Below are 20,809 nucleotides of genomic sequence, written 5' to 3'. Positions count from 1 at the left end.
TATTAATTAGTTTACTTCACTGTTGCATGTGAAGATGGTGACGCTTTACTCTGCAGCAAAGCGCATGTGTAGATGTGGCCATAGCGATGTAAAATAGGGAAGAATTTCGCTGAAGTCAGTACCTACAATGATGTAAAATTGCTGAGAGGTCCAAATCTGGAATCTTGTTTGTTTTCCAAAACCATATCTGGACATAGTCTGTGCAAATCATTTTTATTTTAGAAGAACTTTGTACTTACATGTTATTAATTTTTTTATCATATGCAGACAGTCTGGATTTATTACTGAAGTTATTCATATTCCTTTGAAGAAATCTATAAGCATTTTATGTAAATAATAAATGAACAGATATTCTGCAATTAGTATTTTATTCAATAAAGTTAACAAAGGCAAACACATAAAGGGACTGGTTTGAAAAGAACAAAACAGTTTAAGCTCAATGGTTATTATAAATGTGAGGAAGACGTAGAATTTTCATTTTTGTATTGAATGCTAAAAAACACATTTCTAAAAGGTGTCATAGAAACACAACAGAAAAATGTAATAAGTATGTCTCTTGCATAATGAGATTTCTTCATCAGTGTTGTTTGCACTAGTTCAATTAACTAGTCAGCGTTTATTTGTCAATGAATACAAATGAAGAGGAAAAAACAAGTCTTGAGCTAAACTGAAGGTGAGGAATTTGGATAATGGGACAAGAGATTAGGGTTCTAGCAAGGACAAAACATTGGCACATACCGCTCTCAAATTTCTTGGCTTAGGGTAGAAAAATTAAATTGTAGGATAATTAGTAACTTGTGTCTTCAGGGAACATTTCTTACTTATTATTGCACATGCAGTGTATAAACTCCCTAGAATTCATTAAAGCCTAATATGTAGAGAACTTAGGAGTAATGAGCTGGCTTGTCCTAACATTAAGGCAGATGTGTTTACCTGCATTTCCACCAGTCTCAGGGTTTCTCTGAGGCTTTAAATGTGTAAACAACCACCAAACCCAAAATAACTCCCTTCGTGATCCCGATAGATGCTTTTCGGGCTTCATTTCTACTTGTGTTTTTCTGTAATGGAAATTCTAATAACCTTTGGAATGCCTTTAGATTCAGATGCAGCTCCAAACAAAATATTAAACATACAAATTAAGGTAAAAATGTCCTAAATGTACCCAGACTAGGGCAACTTTACAGTCCAATGCAGCCTATTTTCTCAGAAAAAGCATGGGAGAAGAGCTGAATTTTGCATTGCAATTTAATGGTCATCAAATCTGGGTGTAGGTATATTGATGAGGGAAAACGTATTTCAGATCTGTAGATTTATCAGTTGACTATTCCTGCCTCCAACCCCTTTCTCACTGAACTGTTAAAGTATATCAACTGACTTTAATTTCCAGGGCTTTATGGATCAAAACCAACATACTGAATTGCTTCTGGAAATTAACTTGAAGCCATATAATGATGTTGTACAGATGTTGGATTCTCTCTGTAAGCACTGCTACTAAGCCCTCAAGCTGCCACATTCTACACTAGTTCCAATTTCTTGGTGGCATTAAAGCATAGATGATATTTAGGTAATCTAATCTAGAAGTGACAGAGATGTAAATTTCTATGGTAAGGTTTGCATGCCAACAAAAAGGTCACAATTTCCTGACCTGGTATGTATGACAAAACATTCCTTCCTGCTGTGTCTATCTAGGAGCAGCTGAGAATGCAGTAAGATGAAATGCCATTCAGCGGAAGGAAACTGATACTATTAAATGTCATTTTTCTGCTTGTTTTCCTAGCCAATAAGCATGATTTCTGCCAATTTGGATTAACTCTCAGACAGAATGCCCTCATCCAAGCTGATTCTAGGAAGCCAGCAGGTAAACTTATCAAATGAAGCACCTGAATCCAATGAACTGGGAATCAGTTATACCATATATGATACTTTAGCAAGCACTTCAGGTGATTTAATGGCATTTATTCAGGGTTTTTGTTTTATTCTTATTAAAAGAAAACTTGCCTCCTTAGGCTTGACCCACATTAGAATTATTTATTTCCATCAGAGGCATATTTTTGCAAATTTTGGGCATGCATGACTGCTGTGGGACTGGCTAAAGCCACGCTCAGTGCCCCAGGTTAGAACAGGAACAGAGCCTGCTGGCACCCATGGGGAGGAGGGGAAGCAGGGAGGAAGAGGTGCAGGTGGGGAACAGAGGCTGCATGGAGGAGTAGCGGGGAAGATAGTGGGGTATAGAGGTGGACAGAAGGAGGAGGTGGGCAGGCAGCAGCTGGGGCTATGGCCCCGACCCCAGGAAGAAGATAGAGCTTGAGCCATAACAGCCACCTGCTCTCCCCATGCCCTCCTACTCAGTTCTAAGATGAGGGGCTCCCCCATGTTAAATGGGGAAAAAAACCTTGTTTTAGACTTCCCTAACAAGTAGCTTTGTTAAAGTTTTAGCTAGCATAGTAAGTAAAATGATAAGATGCCAGCGAGTTAGTATTAAAATTAAAACGCACTGCCATTTTACTTTGTTTATGTTCCTCAGACAGATTTTGGGAATAGAATATTCTGCAGTCATTTCAAAATGGCAAAGTATTGGGTCTATAAGTATGGTAGAAAATTCCATAAAACAAATACCCCTACAACAAAAGTACTAATGAAATATTGAAATATTTGTACTTTCTCTCTGTAATTGATTTACACAGGCACTCAAGAGGGAGTTTTTGCCTAGGTCTAAATATTGATGTTTAAGGACAGAAAAAAAATATATTAAAAGATATTCCTGCCTGTTTAACTCCAGTACATGACACTCCATGAATCTGGGACCAATAAGGCATGGAGTGGAACTTAAGTTAGAATTGTATATTAAAACTACACTCTACCAACATCAACTCCCAGTAAGATCATCATTCAGCTCTGCTCTCTTATGTGTCCCTTCCTGGAATATAAGAGTAATTTTATTGAGTGATAAAGACCTTGGGCTTTAATTCTGCAAGGTCCTGAGTATTTTGGCTCTGATCCACCATAGCACTTATGCCTGGGTAACTATAAGGACATTAGTAGTGCCACTGAATTCAGAAAGATTACTCTAATGCCTAAGTGGTTTTCTGGATCAGGGCCACAATGTTCTGGACCTTTTAGTTCCAAATCTTATCACCTAACAACTTGATGAAATATCTTTGAGTAGATGTACTTCGGGGAACAATGATAGGGCTCACCATATTTTATGCCACGGTGTCTCCCTTTCTGTATTGAAATAAGAGAGCAGGATTCTCACTCTCAGCCAAGAACTACAACAGAGCAGCTTGAAAAGCAGCAGTCTATGGGAACACCTACAGAGCCATGCTCAAGTCATAACACCAGCTATGGAAACAAATGGCATTTTTCTTTTTACAGGACCTGTTAAAGGAAAGGTAAAATAAAAGTAGGCAAAAAATCCCCCCAAAAACCCAAACTCTCCAGAAACTGACAGACCTAACCAGATCAGCAACTGCATGTGAGCATCTCATTGAAAAGGCAAGCAACACAAAGGCATTATCCCACCTGAACAGGGAGACAACTGTCTGCTTCTGACAAGCTGGTGCAGTGGTGAAGAGTTCTGAACTCTGAATATCCTGAAAACAGCGACAGGTATGACAGACACATAATACTGAGGTTCAATTACAGTAATTATAGCATGTAGAGGAAAAATGCATAACTGAGTGACAGAGAGCCATGCTCATATTTAGTGTATTCCACTAATGAAACTGAAAACTCAAATGGTACATGGTATTAATAAACAGATTGTAAAAATACTGCACTGTAGGAAGTTTTACAGGTTCTCTCTCACCAAGGCTTTTCCATGGAAGCAAATTCTTAGGAAAATTCTTTGCTTATAAGCAAAACTTCCTATATGTTGCTATAGAGTCCCTATCTCTTCAAGTCTACCACAAAATATATGCATAATAAATGAAGAATGAAACCTAAAGAACCACTTTATTTCTTTCTGTTAGTATTTCGCTTTTCCTTTCAGATCACTGATTTAATCTATAGGTTTGACAAAAATCATCAGTGATTTTAAAGGTAAGATTTTATACCTTTAATAAAATTTTTAAATATGCTCTCATCAATGATACCTAGGTGCAGGTACATCATCTTCACAGACTGAGAATTAAAAAAAATGTAGGAAATCTTACAGGTACAAAATAATGAAAAGTTTTAACATAATACTTGAAGGGAATTTAGGTTCACTTTTTCAACCCTTTCACATAAGGTAAAGGACATAGCCTTGTGAAGTTCTTGTTTATATATTACGGCCTATGAAGTATTATATTAGGGTCAAACTTTTAACATGATAGCAGCAATAATGGAGTATATCTGATCTCAATGGATTGTCATGATTGAAGACGACTAAAAACAAAAGGAAACGAATTGCATAAATATTACATAATGTTTTGAAGTTCAGATTAATCAAGCAGTGAGTAAAGGTGGCAGCCACATTGTGAATCTTTTTCCTGTCAAAGCATTATAAAATTTGTTCAATGCCTGAACAATGCTATATCATTGTTTTAATCCACATTACTGCTTTAAAAAAGTGCTCAGTTTTAGTTTCCAATGCTTTGGAGTATCCACTGAAAAACTTCCATAGAGTCTTCTAGTGCCGGTTTGGCTGTGATCTCTCTTGTATGTTCGATATAGGAACCAAGTATGATTTTACTGTAAATTAGTTAAAACTATAAGCTTACTTTATTTACATTAAAGTTTTTTTTTCTTCCACACCAATAAAAAGTGTGGGAGGGATTACTACATGCTGTACAATGTAAAAATAGATTTTAAAAAGCCAAAACAACATTTGTGAGTAAAACTGTACACTTTGTTCTGTGCTCAAGTACATTGCACTATTAAGTTAAAATGGATGAGTTCAATCATCATGCCCATTGTTCAGACAGACACAGAAAGTAAATACATACATGTTTAGATACAGTGCCAAATAAAAAGAAAAATACTATGAATTGTTCAAGGAGAGCTTCTTGTCATAGGAAGGAGCATGGTTACTTCTGAAGAAAAGCAGCCATCTTCATGTAGGACAAAGAACTGCAAAAGAACAGTATATGCATAAAATTCAATGAAAACAGTTTGTATAAAAATATTGTAGGGTACAGTAAACTGAATGCTTAATTCTATCCTATCCAAAACAGAGTTACTGCTAGAGTAACTGAAATTGATAATTATGCTCCCTTACCCCAAGAGCGTGTATATGTGTGCGCGTGTGTGTATAAGTATATATACACACACACACACATATGTCACAAAACCCACTACTATTTTTTGACTGTTACACAGAAATGAGTTAAATTAAGAGGTCATGTCTTAGGCTGGGGGTTTATGCAATTTATGGTCTGAGGTTTCTGTTCTAAAGCATTAACTATATTCATGAAACATTCAAGACAGACAATGAGTTGCCATGCAGTGAAATATTAAAGCGTGTATTATAGTTCTTTGAGTAAATGTGGTATCTTTTATTAGACCAACTAAATAGTTGGGGAAATTGTTCTTTGCAAGCTTTCAGGCACAAACACCCTTCTTCAGGCATAGGGAGTGTCTGTTGGTGTTGTCTGTGCTCGCCTGGGTGGAATAGAAGCCAAAATGCAAAATGCAGGTCTGCCCTTAGGCCAACACAGCTACAACCAACAACCCTAAAGAGCGTATTAAACATTTCAAATGTTAATTTTACAATATCAGCCCGTTGTGTGTACCCAACAGATCACATACAGTGGGGAAACAAGACATGTCCTTCACATTTCTCATTCCTGTCTCACATGTAAAAGACACAAACCTCAGAGCCATCCACTTTTCAAACCAATGCTAGCATAACAAAAAAACAAAGAAGTCAGGTGTAACAACAACATACAAAAACTTAAAAATAAATAAAAACAAAAAAAATCTTCGTCAATTGAGCAAAGTGGTTCTGGTAAAAAAATAAATAAAAACATTGAACACAAGGTTAATTTTCCCTTTTATATTTAAACAAAAAATTTAGTTTCAGTCTATGGATAACTTGAAAAGATCACATGCAGGATAAGCAAACAAAACAACTGTAAAAATGGCATGGGTTCCCATCTTTTATATCTCAATATCTAGTAAAATTAACAAAAACTTTGGCAAACTAATTTAATTTAAAAAAGGGAATACGTGTATTTCCCTTTTTTTTTTGCCAGTTATATCAATATCTACATATTTCTTGAGCTCTCATGATATCACAACTACTTTTTCACGTACATCAAGTAAGCAGGAATATGCAGATAAGATTAGGTACAAATTTTAGGCCAGCCAATTTTTTGCTGTAATAATGGAATATTTCTCATAATTGAAAGTTTGCATATGATTTCAAAATAGTGTTTTTAAAATATATATCCTTACTTTAATACATAAGTGTCCTTATATCAATAAAAAAGAAATCCTTTTGGGCTTCTATTTGCATTATTTATCATAGCACTAATATATTATAATACATTATAAAAGTTGAAGGTTTAATTTCACAGAAGTGAAAAAAATAACTGGTTATCTATTTGGAGTTTAACATCAAACTTATTGTTAGAGCTATATATTTCACTAGCATCTAATATGTACTATTTTCAGTCTACTGTGGTGAGACATATTACACAGATTGTAAATGTGTCATTCCACTGTATATTATGAGCTAATATTTGCCATCTATGTCCGTTTACTTGCCCTGTGAAGCACTTCAAAAAAGCCTGAAGCTCTTCAAATGTTATATCTGTCTAGGACCTGAGCTACCCTGTTTTTTTCAACTACTTTACTGAATTATACGCTGACATCTAGCTGGTCTCAAGGCCTCTTTCTGGCATTGCTATTTTTTAGGATTTTGCCTTCCAACATTTCAGACGTTGTCTTATATCTTTTTGCTCAAGTTTTTTTTAAAGTTATAATACATTTCTTGTTATTTCTTCTGTGTTATACCTCTACCCATATTATTTCTGTTTGCTAGTTTGCCCAATACCTAATGAAAACACACAATTTATCATTTATTTTATGATACTAACTTAACAATATAGGTGGGTGAACTGATGTGCCTCTGGGTTCTATGCCATGACTAGAACACCTGGAAGCAGAACACTGATCCTTGGGCTTACAGTTTGCTACCCTTGCCATTTGACCAAGCTACCCTTTCTAATTAATGAATGTGTTGACCTATGCACTTAACTATAAATTAATGAAGATATTAAATACCATATGAAGTAATGAAAACTACGGGCTAGATGAACATCCCAACGCAGAGTTAATTAGTTACTATTAGTTACCATTAACCACTGATTAATCCTTCACAAAAATGATATTACTCCCTTATGTCAAGGCTCAAACCCATTTTAAACATACTTGATTATACAATCGGCAACATATTATATAAAAATGTTTGTGAAATGTGGAGAATATCTACATATCTGGCTGATTTTTATTTAATCAAAACAGGAATAATATTTGACAAGATTTAACACACTGTACCAGCTCTGTTGCTCACGGTTAGGGATCTACCAAAATTGTGATTTCACAGTTGTGATTTCATTGCAAAATCTGGCACTGCTGAGAGGGCTGCCTGTCACGTGGTCCGACCCCTCTCAATCAGTTAGCAGCAAGAAGGTGGGGCCACATGATAGACAGCCCTTGCAACCATTCAGTGGTGAGGAGCAGGGCCACCACGGCCCCTCAGCTAGAGGCGTGGGGGGGAGGCGGAGGGAGGGGCCACCACAATCAGCCCATGAATATGGTGGCTAGCCCCACAATCTCCCCACAAAATCAGCCAGCCACCCTGCCAAGTGAGGTAGGCTCCTACTCACGGTTCCATTTATCTCTAGTGGTTCACAAATCTTCCTCACTTGCACTATCTATTGCATTATATAAAAACTCATCCAGCTGTGTGACTAGATGACGATCTCTGGGTCTGGCTGTGTGCCATATCAGGCTGTGCTGGAAGCAGCATGCAGGGCTGGTCTGGCAGGGTGCCCAGTGCAGCATCTTCCCGTGCTGGTCCCCTGTGCTCTGTGCAGCACTTGTTGGCCCCACACCAGGGCCTGCACTGTAGGCGATGCGTGGGCTGGACCTTGCAGTGTGGGTGCTGCATACAGACCAGGGAACTGGCATGGCATACACACTGAATATGCCCTGCCAGACTGGCCCTACTCACTAGCTCTTGGGCAAGTCCAGTTTGGGCGCTAGGCTCTCAATGTGCATTGGAGACAGTGCATAGGGCCTGCCTGGCAGAGCAGTGCACGTAGTGCCTGTGCTGTCCAGCCCATGTGCTATAGGCAGTGCAAACCCTGGAGCAGGGTCCTGCCCATGGCACAGTGGGCTGGGATGAGGCACACACTGCATGTTGCATTGCACCAGACCAGTCCTGTGTGCTGGCTGTGGCATGGCTTGATATGGACTAGCCTGGGAAGTAGTGTGCCGGGTTCATCTACAGGTGCCACATACAATGTACAACCCTGTACACTGCATGTGGCATGCAGGATTGGTCTGATACCCATGGGTGGATCACATAGCTCCACAGGCCAGATCCAGCAGGCAGACCACGTGGGACACAATGTATTACATTAAGGTATGGTGAAGATGGCATTTGCTAGAATCACTCCTTTTGAAAATTGCTATAAACTTTTTTTGTTTTCTATCCTTCAGTACCAAGTTCTTGGTAATTTTTCAGCGAAAACTGTCAGCACAGTGGTGAGCTTATATTTTAATTCTTTTAACGTGCCCATCAGCTGTACATACTGATTGGTATATGTTCAGTTTCTTAAATATATTCTTCCTGCCTTAATCAGCAATGATAAAAGTGCCTTGATATAATGGTTCGGTGAGAAGAGACCTATCTGGGGGAATGTTTGTTCACCAGAGCGCCCCAAGGGATGACGAGGCTGAAAGGTTATAAAATACTGTAAAACTGTTTCAGGCTGGACATGAGGAAGAATTTCTTTACTGTCCGAGCCCCCAAGGTCTGGAATAGCCTGCCATCGGAGGTGGTTCAAGCACCTACATTGAACACCTTCAAGAGCAAATTGGATGCTTATCTTGCTGGGATCCTATGACCCCAGCTGACTTCCTGCCGTTTGGGTGGGGGGGTGGACTCGATGATCTTCCGAAGTCTCATCCAGGCCTAATGTTTATGAAATCTAAGAAATCTATGAAATAAAACTCTTTTAGGAAAAAGAAGGACTTTGGTGACAGAAAAGTCAAATGATTTTAACACACATGAATAACTTTGATGGTGTAAATAACCCTTTTTTCTGCATTTAATCCTGGACTAGACCTTGAGACTAAGAAATCTGTCTAGCATGTATCTTACTACCAAAAGCCCCAGTTCAGTTATAGCAAAATTGGGTCAGCTATCATTGCAAGACACAAAAGTATCCATCTGTAGTGTCCATCTGTTCTTGTGCCAGAAGGCATACCAACACATTCAGAAGGGCATAGGCTCTCAGAGGCACCAGCCTACTTTGTCACACACTTCTGAAACAGACTGCCACCTATGAAAGCTTATGCCTTTCTGAATGAGTCAGTCTTTAAGGTGCCACCCTGCCCTGCCTTCTTCCTGACTACGGACTAACTGAGCTCACCACCTCTCCTTGTTCATCTGGACAATGGTATTAGGAGCTTAAATGCTCACGGTTGTTATGGTCTTCTTTTTAGTTACAATGTTCTTATTTTTTCCTAGTCCTTCAAAAATCCAGCTCAAACACTTTGCCTTGAAATTTGGGAATGAAATGAACTATCCTTAGATAATAACAGTGATTCTTAGATAATGCACCATCAAAGACTGATTAAAGGAATTACTTTGAAAAGTTTAATTGTGTGGCCATAATCCTTTTAAAGAATTTTCCTTGTAACATCAGATAATAGACCAGTCGCTGGAAACATTTTGTTGTATGAAGTAAATACTCAATGCATCTAGAATCCACTTACAGGTCCTCATACATCAGCATGGGAACTGGCAACTAGATGCATCAGCAGAAAACTGTGTGGATTTGCTTGAGAAGCAGTGGGTGTATCTACATATGCATATTAATGAAAAGCAATAAACTCCAGAGCAATAACCTTATTGCTCTGGAGTTTTTTGTTCTGGGCGTGCCATTTGCACACGTGCTTGGGACTGTAGCATGTTGAGCTGGGTCAGAGCAGCCCTGGTAGGCAAGAGACCCTGGGGGTCAGCCTGCCAGCCCAGGGCTACTCCCCTCCACTTTAAAGTGTTGTGGAGGGGCTGCCTGGGGCATAAGGGTGCTTCAGTGTGAGGGCAGGCAGCCCCTGCACTGAAGCATCCTTGTGTCTCAGCCAGCTGGTCAGTGTCACATTTATTTTTGCTCTTGTGCATGAAAAAACTCTGCAGCAGAGTAAATTAGTTTACTCCAGCATAATAGGGGCCCATGTGTAGATATATGACATTTATTGCACAGCTAATTAGTCTACTGCTCAGTAAATGTTTCCTGTAGATGCATCCAGGATAACCTACTTCCAACTAGCTTTCAGAAAAGCTTTAAGAGAAGTATAGGTATCTCTTCATCACACTTTTTGTTTGTGTGGACATACCATCAGAAGAACAAGAAAGCTCACAACTTGTCTACTCTTCTGATCCAGCCTGTAAAATCTCGTATTCTTGTAGCTTTGCCTACCATAAGGCTATTGCTATTTTTTTACAGAAACATAAAGAGAAGGGATATAAAGGAAAATATCCAGACATCTAGTCTAACCCCTACAGTGAAGCAGGACTAAAGCCACAAAGAGTTATTCATTTCTAGTGATAGAAATTTCTGAGAAATTCTGGGCAGCACACAGGGCATTTAAAGCCCATAGGGGTGGGAACTTGAGCCTGCTGCCCATCCCCACCGGTTTTGAATTTGCTACTTCCACTGCCCACCTGGGACCAGACTTGGAGAGACTGTACAAGTATTCATTTTTGGGAGTCTCTTGCAAAGGAGACCTTCCAGGAAGACCTTTCTCCCATAAGGGGCATGTTTCCCCCAAGAGAAATAGAACAAACACCTGTATACTTGTAGTTTCCACTAGGACAATCATGATTCTGATTGAAATACAATACTTGTAAGTGGCCTAAGTGTAATCTAGACCATCACTGACAAAGATTTGTCTAACCTTTCTTAAAATCCTCCAGGAGATTCCACAGCCTTCTTTAGTTGCCCATGTCAGTACTTCACTAAAGACTACTTCATTACCTATTCATTCCCTATAGTTTGAGAGTTCTCCCAAATATCTATGCCCTTCTAAGGAGACACTGTAAAGAGCATGATTTCTTCTGCTGTACACGTAATGGTGAAAATAGAAATTATTTAATTATTACTATTATCTTTAATTATTACCAATGGTTTGTTCCTGCTGGTGACACTGTATTTCTTTACAAAAGTTGAGTTGCAAAGCGCCACCACCATTCAAGCGCAAAATTGTTCCCAACTCATAAGTACATACTTTTGCCTAATTAATCTGAGGGATTTTTAAAAAGGGTAAGTCAACAGTGAGTATTTACAGGAGTTAACTCAATAAATGCTAAATCATTCTCTGGTGGCCAGTAAAATATTCTTGCTTAGCTTATCTAAGAAATGACCCTCTTGTAATGGTAATCATTGTACATCTGTGAGGTTTTGAAAGGACACTTATTGCTGCCTCATTTTTATTTCATCAGTGAAAATTCTTTACTGATTGAGTGACCAAAGTAAAATTGCCTCCTAAACAAGAAACTAACAAACCAACCCCCCCCAACAAAGCACCCCCTCAAATTTCATGCCGCACAGCTGATATATCTCTGAGCTCAATGTCAAACAGGCATTCTAAATGTATATAAGATCTATAAATTATCCATTCCACTCTGAAAGATTTAGAATATTTCAGTGTGGTACAGAATCCATTAATATTAACTGATTTTTTGTTGTCTTTTATAAACTAACATTGACATTCTGTTTTATAGCCAGAACTACTCAGAATCCAAGGATTAGCTAAAAAAAAAATCTCTAAATCTCCTCCTGACATAATATGACAGTAGGATTTAAAAATCTCTTTTTCCTCCCTTGAAACCAGTGAGGAAGTCTTTGGTGCCTCCCACCCCACATTCTTCTTCACCAAAATCACAGGGTGTTGTCAAAGATTAAAGTCTTTGATTTCAGATGCCCATGGCAAAAGGTCAGAGACTAACACTACAAACTCTGTAATTGTAATTTATCCCTCTGTATTAACAGTGTTGCATATATACACCCCTGTCTGTGCCTCATTTCAAATAATTCGAGCTCCCTACACAAGAGAAACTAACCTTGAATACGTCAAAAGAGATACCGTAACCTGGTAACGAGATACCAAATTGGCTGACTGTACCGAAGTCGTAAAATTAAATAATGTGCTATGCTCGCCCTCTGGTGACCAAACAGGACCAGTACCACCCAAGTAAAAAAATGACCCCCCCTTTTCCTGAAACTTGAGCAAACAAAGAGAGCACAAGTGCCAACTTGTTAATTATTCATGCCTGGCGTGCAGTAATTGACTACCCTGGCCAAGTATAACTTTGAAAGAACTTCCGCCCAAAGCGGAGAACTCTCCACACATACACCCAGGAGACGCAGTTTGTAAAGTGGCCTCTTACAAACATCTCCCCACCTGCAATCTTTATCTCGGCGTAACCCCGTCCTTGCCGGCTCGATTATCTCCCTCATTATCTTTCTTATCAAGAGCTCTCGGTAATCTGCAGACTGCAACGGCTTTTGTGAATCGCTTGGAATCAACTCTCTTACCCACCCTGTAAATGCTGGGTAACATGATATCTGCATGCTGTAACTGAATAAATCAACTCCTCTGCCTATGCTGCATCACATCAGTAGCGAAGTAAAATAAACTTTTTGTGTAACCAACACGCTTTAAATCATTTGACTCCTGCTTGTCTTAACCCCCATCTGTCCGGTCATAAATCCCTCCTCGCGCCAAGCCGGTCGTGCTGACCCAGGCTTGCAGGTCAAGGGTGCACCGGCATCAACGGCGCAACAGGTGTGAATAGCAAGTTACTGAAAAGCAGCTGATGGGGCAAAGCCCCATTCCAGTTTATCTTGGTATCAATAGTAAGTGTATCTATACATTTAGTTCTACATTTAGTTCTAAACAGACAACAGCTTCATTCTTTTTTTGGACTGGGAGACCAATTCCATATCTTTGTAAGATGGTTTTGTACACCTTTCAGGTGCTGATCCTCAAGTAAACATGCAACAAGCACTGATGTGAAAGAATACCACTAGCAACTTATTCCCCACTCTGTTGTTCATTCTGCTTTTCTCTTCTACTTTTTCTGAGAGACCATTCTGATATTCCCTATTAGTAATAAGTCTAGACTTTAAGACTGCCTATGTTTAAGACTAGACTAATTAAAATTTACCACAATTTCGTCAGATAAGAGGAAGTGTCATAATCTGGAATTTTTACCTTTGTATACAGTGTTTAGAGTTGATTATTTATTAAGAGTTTGAACCTTTGGAAGACTTTCAACTGTGGCTGTGATGCATCTTCCAGGATTACTTAGGGCAAAGATGCCAAAGGTGTGAACTGATAACTACCTGAGAGATCTTGTGGGTCAGTTAACCCATCAGTCATGATTCAAGTTGATGAAAATAATAGGGTAGGATGTGTCCATGATGATCAGTATTTAAATAACTGAAAATTACTATGAAATGTTAAACATACAAATTGCTTCAAATTCAACAAATTATTTTCTATTCCAAAACTGTAAGATTATTAAGCTTTTTCTTTGCTTTGAACAGGGGTGGACAATTATTTTGGCCAGAGTGCCATTTAACAAGTTTTGGTAAGATGTTGAGAGCTTCACACATACATTCTTTCAGCAGATATCATTGTAATAAATTATAGATAAAAAACAAATCATATAGTAAAAATCAAACATCAACTAAAAGATATTTTAATTATATTAAAAATATCTTGATATTTTTAGTAGTGTATACAGAGGCAATTGCATAATAGCACAAAATAAAGTCTTATTCTTACATATTATGTGTCGGTGTGGCAGGCTGAGCATGTGGGTGTCTGGGGTGTGGGGAGTTGTGTGTGAGGGTATGTGGAGGGGTGGGCATGTAGGGTATGTGTGTGTGGGGTGGGGGAATGCACATGTATGTGAGGGACTGCCTGTGCACCAGATCCTGGAAGCCAGTCAGATGTAAGGGGAGGGAAGGGGGACAGATGGCAGTGGTGGCTGACCATGTCTGGCCAGCTGGGCAGCACCTGGGCAGTCCGCAAACGACAGCTGCTGCCCTCACCCCCCAGTCCTGCTCTTGGGAGGTGGAGGGTGGTGGCACTCCATCCCTGCCTGCCCACATGTACCCCCGGGGGTACACATACCCCTGAGTGACAAACCCCTGCTATATAAGATAAAAGCAAGACTAGGGAAATTATACAAAATGGGATACTCTATACTGTCAAAATATTACACATTGGATTGGTGTTCTAGCCTGGCCTTTTTAATAAGATAGCAAATCAGCCACAGACTAAATTCGAGCACTTAAAATGCAAAAGAAATTTCACAAATTTTGTTTTTGGAAAAAGCCAAAGGTATGCCTTGCCGAAAAATGAATGGAGAGAACTTATGTTTGTAGGTCACTAGCCACTTGAATTTTCGATGAATTACTATTTTTGTGCTCTTAGGACTTGGTTGGAATATTAATGATTTGTTAAGGATCCCTAAGCCTTGCAGAGGAATTTATTTAAAGCAAAATAATCCACCAACATATTAAAGTTATCAGTAAGGATCTGCAAATATTTATGAGATCAGAACAGAAGAATCAACTTTACAATGTAAACAAAAATTATAGAATGATTAAATCAAATGATATTTTAAACAATAAAGAACCTTGGAAAATAATATTCCTAACAGAAAACAGGGACAGCAATTTTGGCAACAAAAAGTAACACACTTTTTAACTGTATACAAAGGCATCATATTCTAGAGAAGGGACACAGTAATTCCACCTAAACACTATGCTTTAAAATGTGCCAAAATTCAAGCACATGCTTAACTTTAAACACCCAAGTAGGATTATTCATATGCTAGAATTGAGCATATAGATCTATAGTTTTTCTATGATCTAGGTCCAGGTGAGATTGGTTTTATTTTTTTTTTTTTTGAGTACCATAAATTCTGGGCTTCTTACTACCAGAAATGTGACGAATAAACAGAATCAAGAATGAAGGGATTAATTTATGGAGAAAGACCAAGTGAACTAACCACTATATTTTATCCAAAATATTTTAGTAAAGAAATAAAATTGGTTACAGTAACTAAGAGACACTAATGAGCAAAATATGGAATAACCAAGAAGTAATATGATGAACTAAGAACATAATTTCAGAATGAATATTTGCAACAAATCTTCATAATTTTCATAATTTTACACTGTAAAACAGTCTTTCAAAGCAAACAGTAATTTTCCTAGTTTGGCACACTGATATTGTATTGGTTGTACAATGCAAGGAAACATGTGACAAATACATATAATTTTAAACTGTAAATAAACTGACAATTATATAAAACAAGTAGTACTAATATACTAGTTACTAGAATTAAATTTTCACTTTAGACAAGACCCTATGTTAGTAACATACATTTTTCCAGACCATTAAAATATTTTGCCATTTGAGAAAAAAATGTATAATATACAAATTTCAATATGCGCATTTTGTGTTATACACTAGATCTGAAATGACTTGTTTTTGATACTGCATGATGTACTACAGCTATTTTGCTATGTGCATGTACTTTCCATTTCATATTAATTCAACCTTCTTTTAAAATAAATTACCATCACAACAGTTTTATTTATGGGTTAACATGCTTGGAGGTCTTTAAGCACATGAAAACATATGCATAGCCTGCTCAAAACGCAAAACAGACCAGTGAAAGCAGCAGGAATAGAATTTTTAAATATTTATGTTATATATCACATAGGAACTTAAAAAGAAAGCATGTATTCATTAGCTAGGATCTAACAGGCATACTCACCCTTTAAAATGTAATCTGTTAACAAGCTTGGCACTTTCTCACTGTCCTCTTTCATAGCATGTAGGACTAAAAAATATTTTGGGGCAGAGTGGAGAAAGAGAGAAAAAAAGCAATCATTCACATTATTATTTTTAAATTAAAGAGGTCACAAACAACCACACTGAAAATATTTTTGTAACTACTCAGCTGGATATTAAAACCACATAAGTTAGGAAACGTACAATTAGAACACTGAGACAGAGAATGACAAACACTTGAGCTCTGGTCCTTGCAAATATGTAATACTTAGTACAAGTCAATAGTGAATGCATATGAAGGCTGGAATATAGGTCAACAAGTCCAAATATAACAAGTTTTTAAGAAGTCAAAATAGATTTTTTAGGGATTTTTCCTGTAACAGAGATTTTCTTTTTTATTTATGTGAACTTTCATTTAAACAGTAAAGAAAAGAGAAAAAGTGTCAACATTTCTCATTTCATTTCACAGCTGCCAACCTAGTTTTGGAATTTTTAAATAGCATCTTTACTGGGGAAAAGTTTTAAACTGGATATGCAAATTACAATTCTGTTGATGTTTCATTTTTTTCAGTTTTATTCCCCATTTATTATTATGTTTTATTACACTAAATCTGTCTTCAGCTGTGACTCCTACGAAGTTGCATAAGCTTCCCTAGACTATGTAATATTCTGAGCAAACCCTTCACTGTAAGATATGACAACAGATGATCAGTCTAGCCACCACACTGCTTTTTAGTCAAAGAGCTGTCATGTAGCATTAGCCAATAGTTGACAACAATATCCAATAGTTAGTGTGGGATGAATTAAAAAAATCTGTAAATGGCCACAAAAAAATCCCAAACAAAAACAAAAAAAATCCTTTGGTGAGTTTGACCAACTAGCTAGAATGAATCATCCTAGACTAAACCACCTACTGGCAAAAACCCAAGTTCAATCAAATTGGCTATTGCAGAATTTTAAGAGTGGAGTTTTAGTTTCTCATTAACAGTTTATCAAATTATTAATAAGAAAATTCTACTTTTATATGAAATGCCTGGTTTACACTTTGAAGTAGAAAGCTATAAAGCTTATGCTACATAACAGAAGATAATTCTGTTGCTACTCTTTGAAGCAATGAAATATCAGATTAGGTGTTCTCATTATTATCCATCCTGCCTCACATACCTGCCTGTTTGTTGATATTCAAATGTGGCTAGTGAGAGGAAGCATTTTATAAAATATTCTCAGCACAATGATAGATGAATGTAAGAATCAAAAGTAAAGCATTCTAGTGAGAAGTAGCATTTAATAAGCTTGAAATCCCTTTTGTGAGAATTTGTGAACACTATCGTACATGATAATTAGGAACAGGCTGTTTATGTTGAAATAAGATTTAGTGTTCATAGCTAAAGAATACTATAAAGCTTTAAATAATAACTGAAATAAGGAACAAGTCAGGAAGTTTGTCTTTGAGTCACAGAATCAGGTTTCAAACAGCCTGCAGAAAACAACAATGCTAACTCTTTATACTACATTTGTATAACAATGTTGTTAATAACCATTAAATGATACAAGTCATTTTGAGGAGACCTTTGGACTGGTTTTTGAGGACAGGCACTCCAATGGCTGTCAACAGTCAAGTCCTTTTATATTGCCTCAATTTTGGTCCCTTATGAAAAAACAGGCAGAGAAAAAAAATACTAACCCACTGAAACAGTATTCATCTCACAACTATTAAATAACAGGTGTCTTTTATCAACATTTTAAAATCAGTATGCTAATGGTATGACTCAACTTGTGGTTCACACAAGTAATACCCATAGAGAGACGACATGTTTTGGGGATACAGTACTGCCAACTCTCTTAACATCTGGTATAATTTTAAGGCTCCAGCTTTTGAAGTAAACTCATTACATGAGACTCTTAGCTTCTAGTTTAAAAAGAAAAATCTAGCCTTCAAAGTTTCAGAGAAAAGCTTGGGAAAAAGATCTAAGTAGACTACAAATTTTTGGCTTAAAACCCATGAGATTTTAAATAAATTCCATGTTACTGGGGAATGGATCCTGACTCCTGGTTTAACTGTTTGCTAGCATGGATAAAAAAGGTTCAACAGGAGAGTTTTTGCTTACTTTTGGTTAATGTTTGAAGATCTTCAACAGATGGGGGTCCATTTTTCTTCTCATATGGAATGACAGTTGTTAAGTACTGTTAAATGAAAAAAAACAGTTACTTGTCATTAATTTCTATTATAGCATACATTTCTTGCACTTTTAAATATGTATTTTGCAGAAATATCAGTTATTAAAATTAAAGAATGCAAAAATAAGAAAGTTCCTATATTATATTTTGCAAGAAACTATTTTTAGGTTGTTATTCTAAATTTGTCATAAAAAAAATCTGTTTTTACTTTTATCAAATTAAGGAAAATGCTGAGACTTGAAATTATACCTACAAACTGAAATCCGATATGTGAAGTTCCTCATTAATAAAATCTTCATTTGGATTTTTCCTCCCATAGCTGTGGTAACCCAGCAAGAAATACTATCTCTTTTATTAATGTTAAACTGTTAACTCTTTAGACAACTTTCGAAAAACATTAAGTTTAACATGAAACAGAAACTACAAAATAAAATTAAGAAAAACAGTATTCTCCAACACTACAAATACAAATTGATATTGTTCATATGTATTCTAAAAGATATACGTCATATGAATTATACTAACTATGGTCAAGAGTTCACAAGGTGCAAATACTTAAGTAATTTTGAAACTACTTTTTGCATTGTTTCTTGATACTTCTTGTTGCAGAGATTTTTTTAAATAAAGCAAGACGTTTCTATTAAAATGTTATTTTATAACCTTTAGGCAACTTATTTGGGCTTGAAATTTCAGTCTGGTAATACTTTATCCTGCAAGTAGGTAATAAGCAATTTATACTTGGCCATTTGTAACACAAGGATTATCTCATTGGATCAAGTGCCCCAGGCACTTTGTTCTATTCTGTGTAGATTCCGATACAACATTTTTGGTTAAGCAACAATGCAGAAGTCAGACTTTTTTTCCAAAGACTTTTTCCAAAGACTTTTTGCTACTTGGAAACTCTGGACACACACATACTCTGGAGGGGAGCTGGGGGGGAGCTTTAGAGAGACTCCAAGAGCCACTTTAATTAAAGCACCACAGTATCTCGTGTATTAGAGTCCTCACACTTCAAAACTGCAACAGTGGCAGGCGGCACTTCACCTAAACCTTGTTCGACAAACTTTAGTTAAAGCACCCCTGCTGCCATTCTGAAGTTTGGGGATGCTAATACATGAGACATGGAGGCTGGCTGGAGCACGGTAATTGCCACGCTCCAGCAGACACAATTAACCGAGTTTGCTCCAACACCCTGTAATAACAGTGCATTAGAGCAGCCCCACAGCATGTCTACAGGCACCCTTTGGTTCTAAAGTGCCTTTAAACATTCTGATTCCAATCACTGTTGCACGAAGCACAGCCAGTAGCAAGAACTGGGCACACAAAAGCTTATAAAATTGTGCATTATTATTGTTTTTTATAATTTTTGGACAAAGTCATTTGACAGTGTCATAAGCAGCATCTCTAGTTTATGCATCTCATATAAAAATGATGATATTATTCACATACAAACCAAGAATTCCTATCTGAATAAGATTTCTTTTAGAAGTCTAACTGCATATAAAACCTTTCCAGAATTTAAATGGTTTTCATAGAAATATCCCTATGTACTTCCAGCTGCCTTGAATAGCTTTATCTATCTTTTTTTTTTTTTTTTTTTGCAATTTGTGGTTTCTGTAGACAAGTCCTGCTTCAAGCAGTCTGGATGATACCATTTTTAACAGGAAAATGCTATTATATTTAATAAAAGTCAACCAAATTTGGAAATCCAAATTATTTTTACTCATGCCCAGTACAGAGTGTATAAGCTGGAAGCCACATATACACACAAATCCACATGCAAGTGTAGAAGCTGAAAGTAAATGCAAACTCCTCTGCAGTGCAAATGTAATGCAAAATCCTCTCTGGCTAGAAAGGGTTTGTGAATACAAACATCAAAACTTAAAACATGAAATACTTTTAAATTTCTCCGCTTGATGTCTTATACAATTCCAGATGCTTGGCTAGTCTACCCAACCATCAGATAAAGACAGAACAAAAACTTTTATTGATGTCATGCCCTCACATAATGGTTTAGTTATCTCTCAGCCTAATATTTTGAAGGCAGTATCAAGAAAAAAAAATAGACATCACTCAAAAACAAATAACTAACTTTAGAATAGCAATAATCTGAACATAGAATTTCGACTGGAAAATCTTGGGTAATGAAAAAGATGCTGAAATTTTACAGCCAAGGCGTCTCAACAGACTCAGAAGTGAAAGATAACAAAATCAAACAGTTAAAAAAAACACGTTTCTCTTCAATTTTCTTTCAGCCCAAATGCTTGGGACCTCATTAAGAAGTTAATCATTTTAGTGTGGATGATATCTATATTCAAGTACTGCTTTGGAATACCATTTTGTCAAAATTGCAAGTATAAACCTATTTTACTTTGTAAGATAAAATGAAGCCCAAAAGACTCCTATGCAAGTCTCTCTAAATGGGTTTTGCCTCTTTCTGCCCATTTCAAACCTAATGAACCTAAAGTTCTAGTACAAAATTTAACATCTAAGATTCTAGGTGTTCCTTTCTTGTAGCAAGATTCCCTTTTCTGACTAATTTGCCAACTTATTTCTGATGTAATAGATTTGGTAGGCCCTTAATCTTTAAAAAGTT

The 20,809-nt window shown here is 37.0% G+C and overlaps 1 protein-coding gene across 2 annotated transcripts in view; it reads right to left on the bottom strand.

Moving 5' to 3' along the window:
• Positions 1–351: 351 nt before the first annotated feature.
• Positions 352–20,809, bottom strand: part of FEZ2 (fasciculation and elongation protein zeta 2) — a 52,287-nt gene continuing 31,829 nt past the window's right edge. For both annotated transcript variants that reach the window (XM_090045259.1, XM_090045267.1), the window contains 3 exons: positions 18,144–18,219; positions 16,019–16,084; positions 352–5,052 (listed from right to left, as the gene is read on the bottom strand). In XM_090045259.1, coding sequence (XP_089901385.1) covers positions 5,036–5,052; positions 16,019–16,084; positions 18,144–18,219 — 159 coding nt within the window. In that variant the 3' untranslated portion in view covers positions 352–5,035. The remainder of the gene's footprint in view (positions 5,053–16,018; positions 16,085–18,143; positions 18,220–20,809) is intronic.

The sequence above is a fragment of the Crocodylus siamensis genome, chromosome 1 (assembly GCF_052110815.1).
Source record: "Crocodylus siamensis isolate JL-2025a chromosome 1, ASM5211081v1, whole genome shotgun sequence".
Lineage (NCBI taxonomy): Eukaryota > Metazoa > Chordata > Crocodylia > Crocodylidae > Crocodylus > Crocodylus siamensis.
Note: the sequence above shows the minus strand (reverse complement) of the source record. Positions and strands in the feature narration are given on the sequence as shown.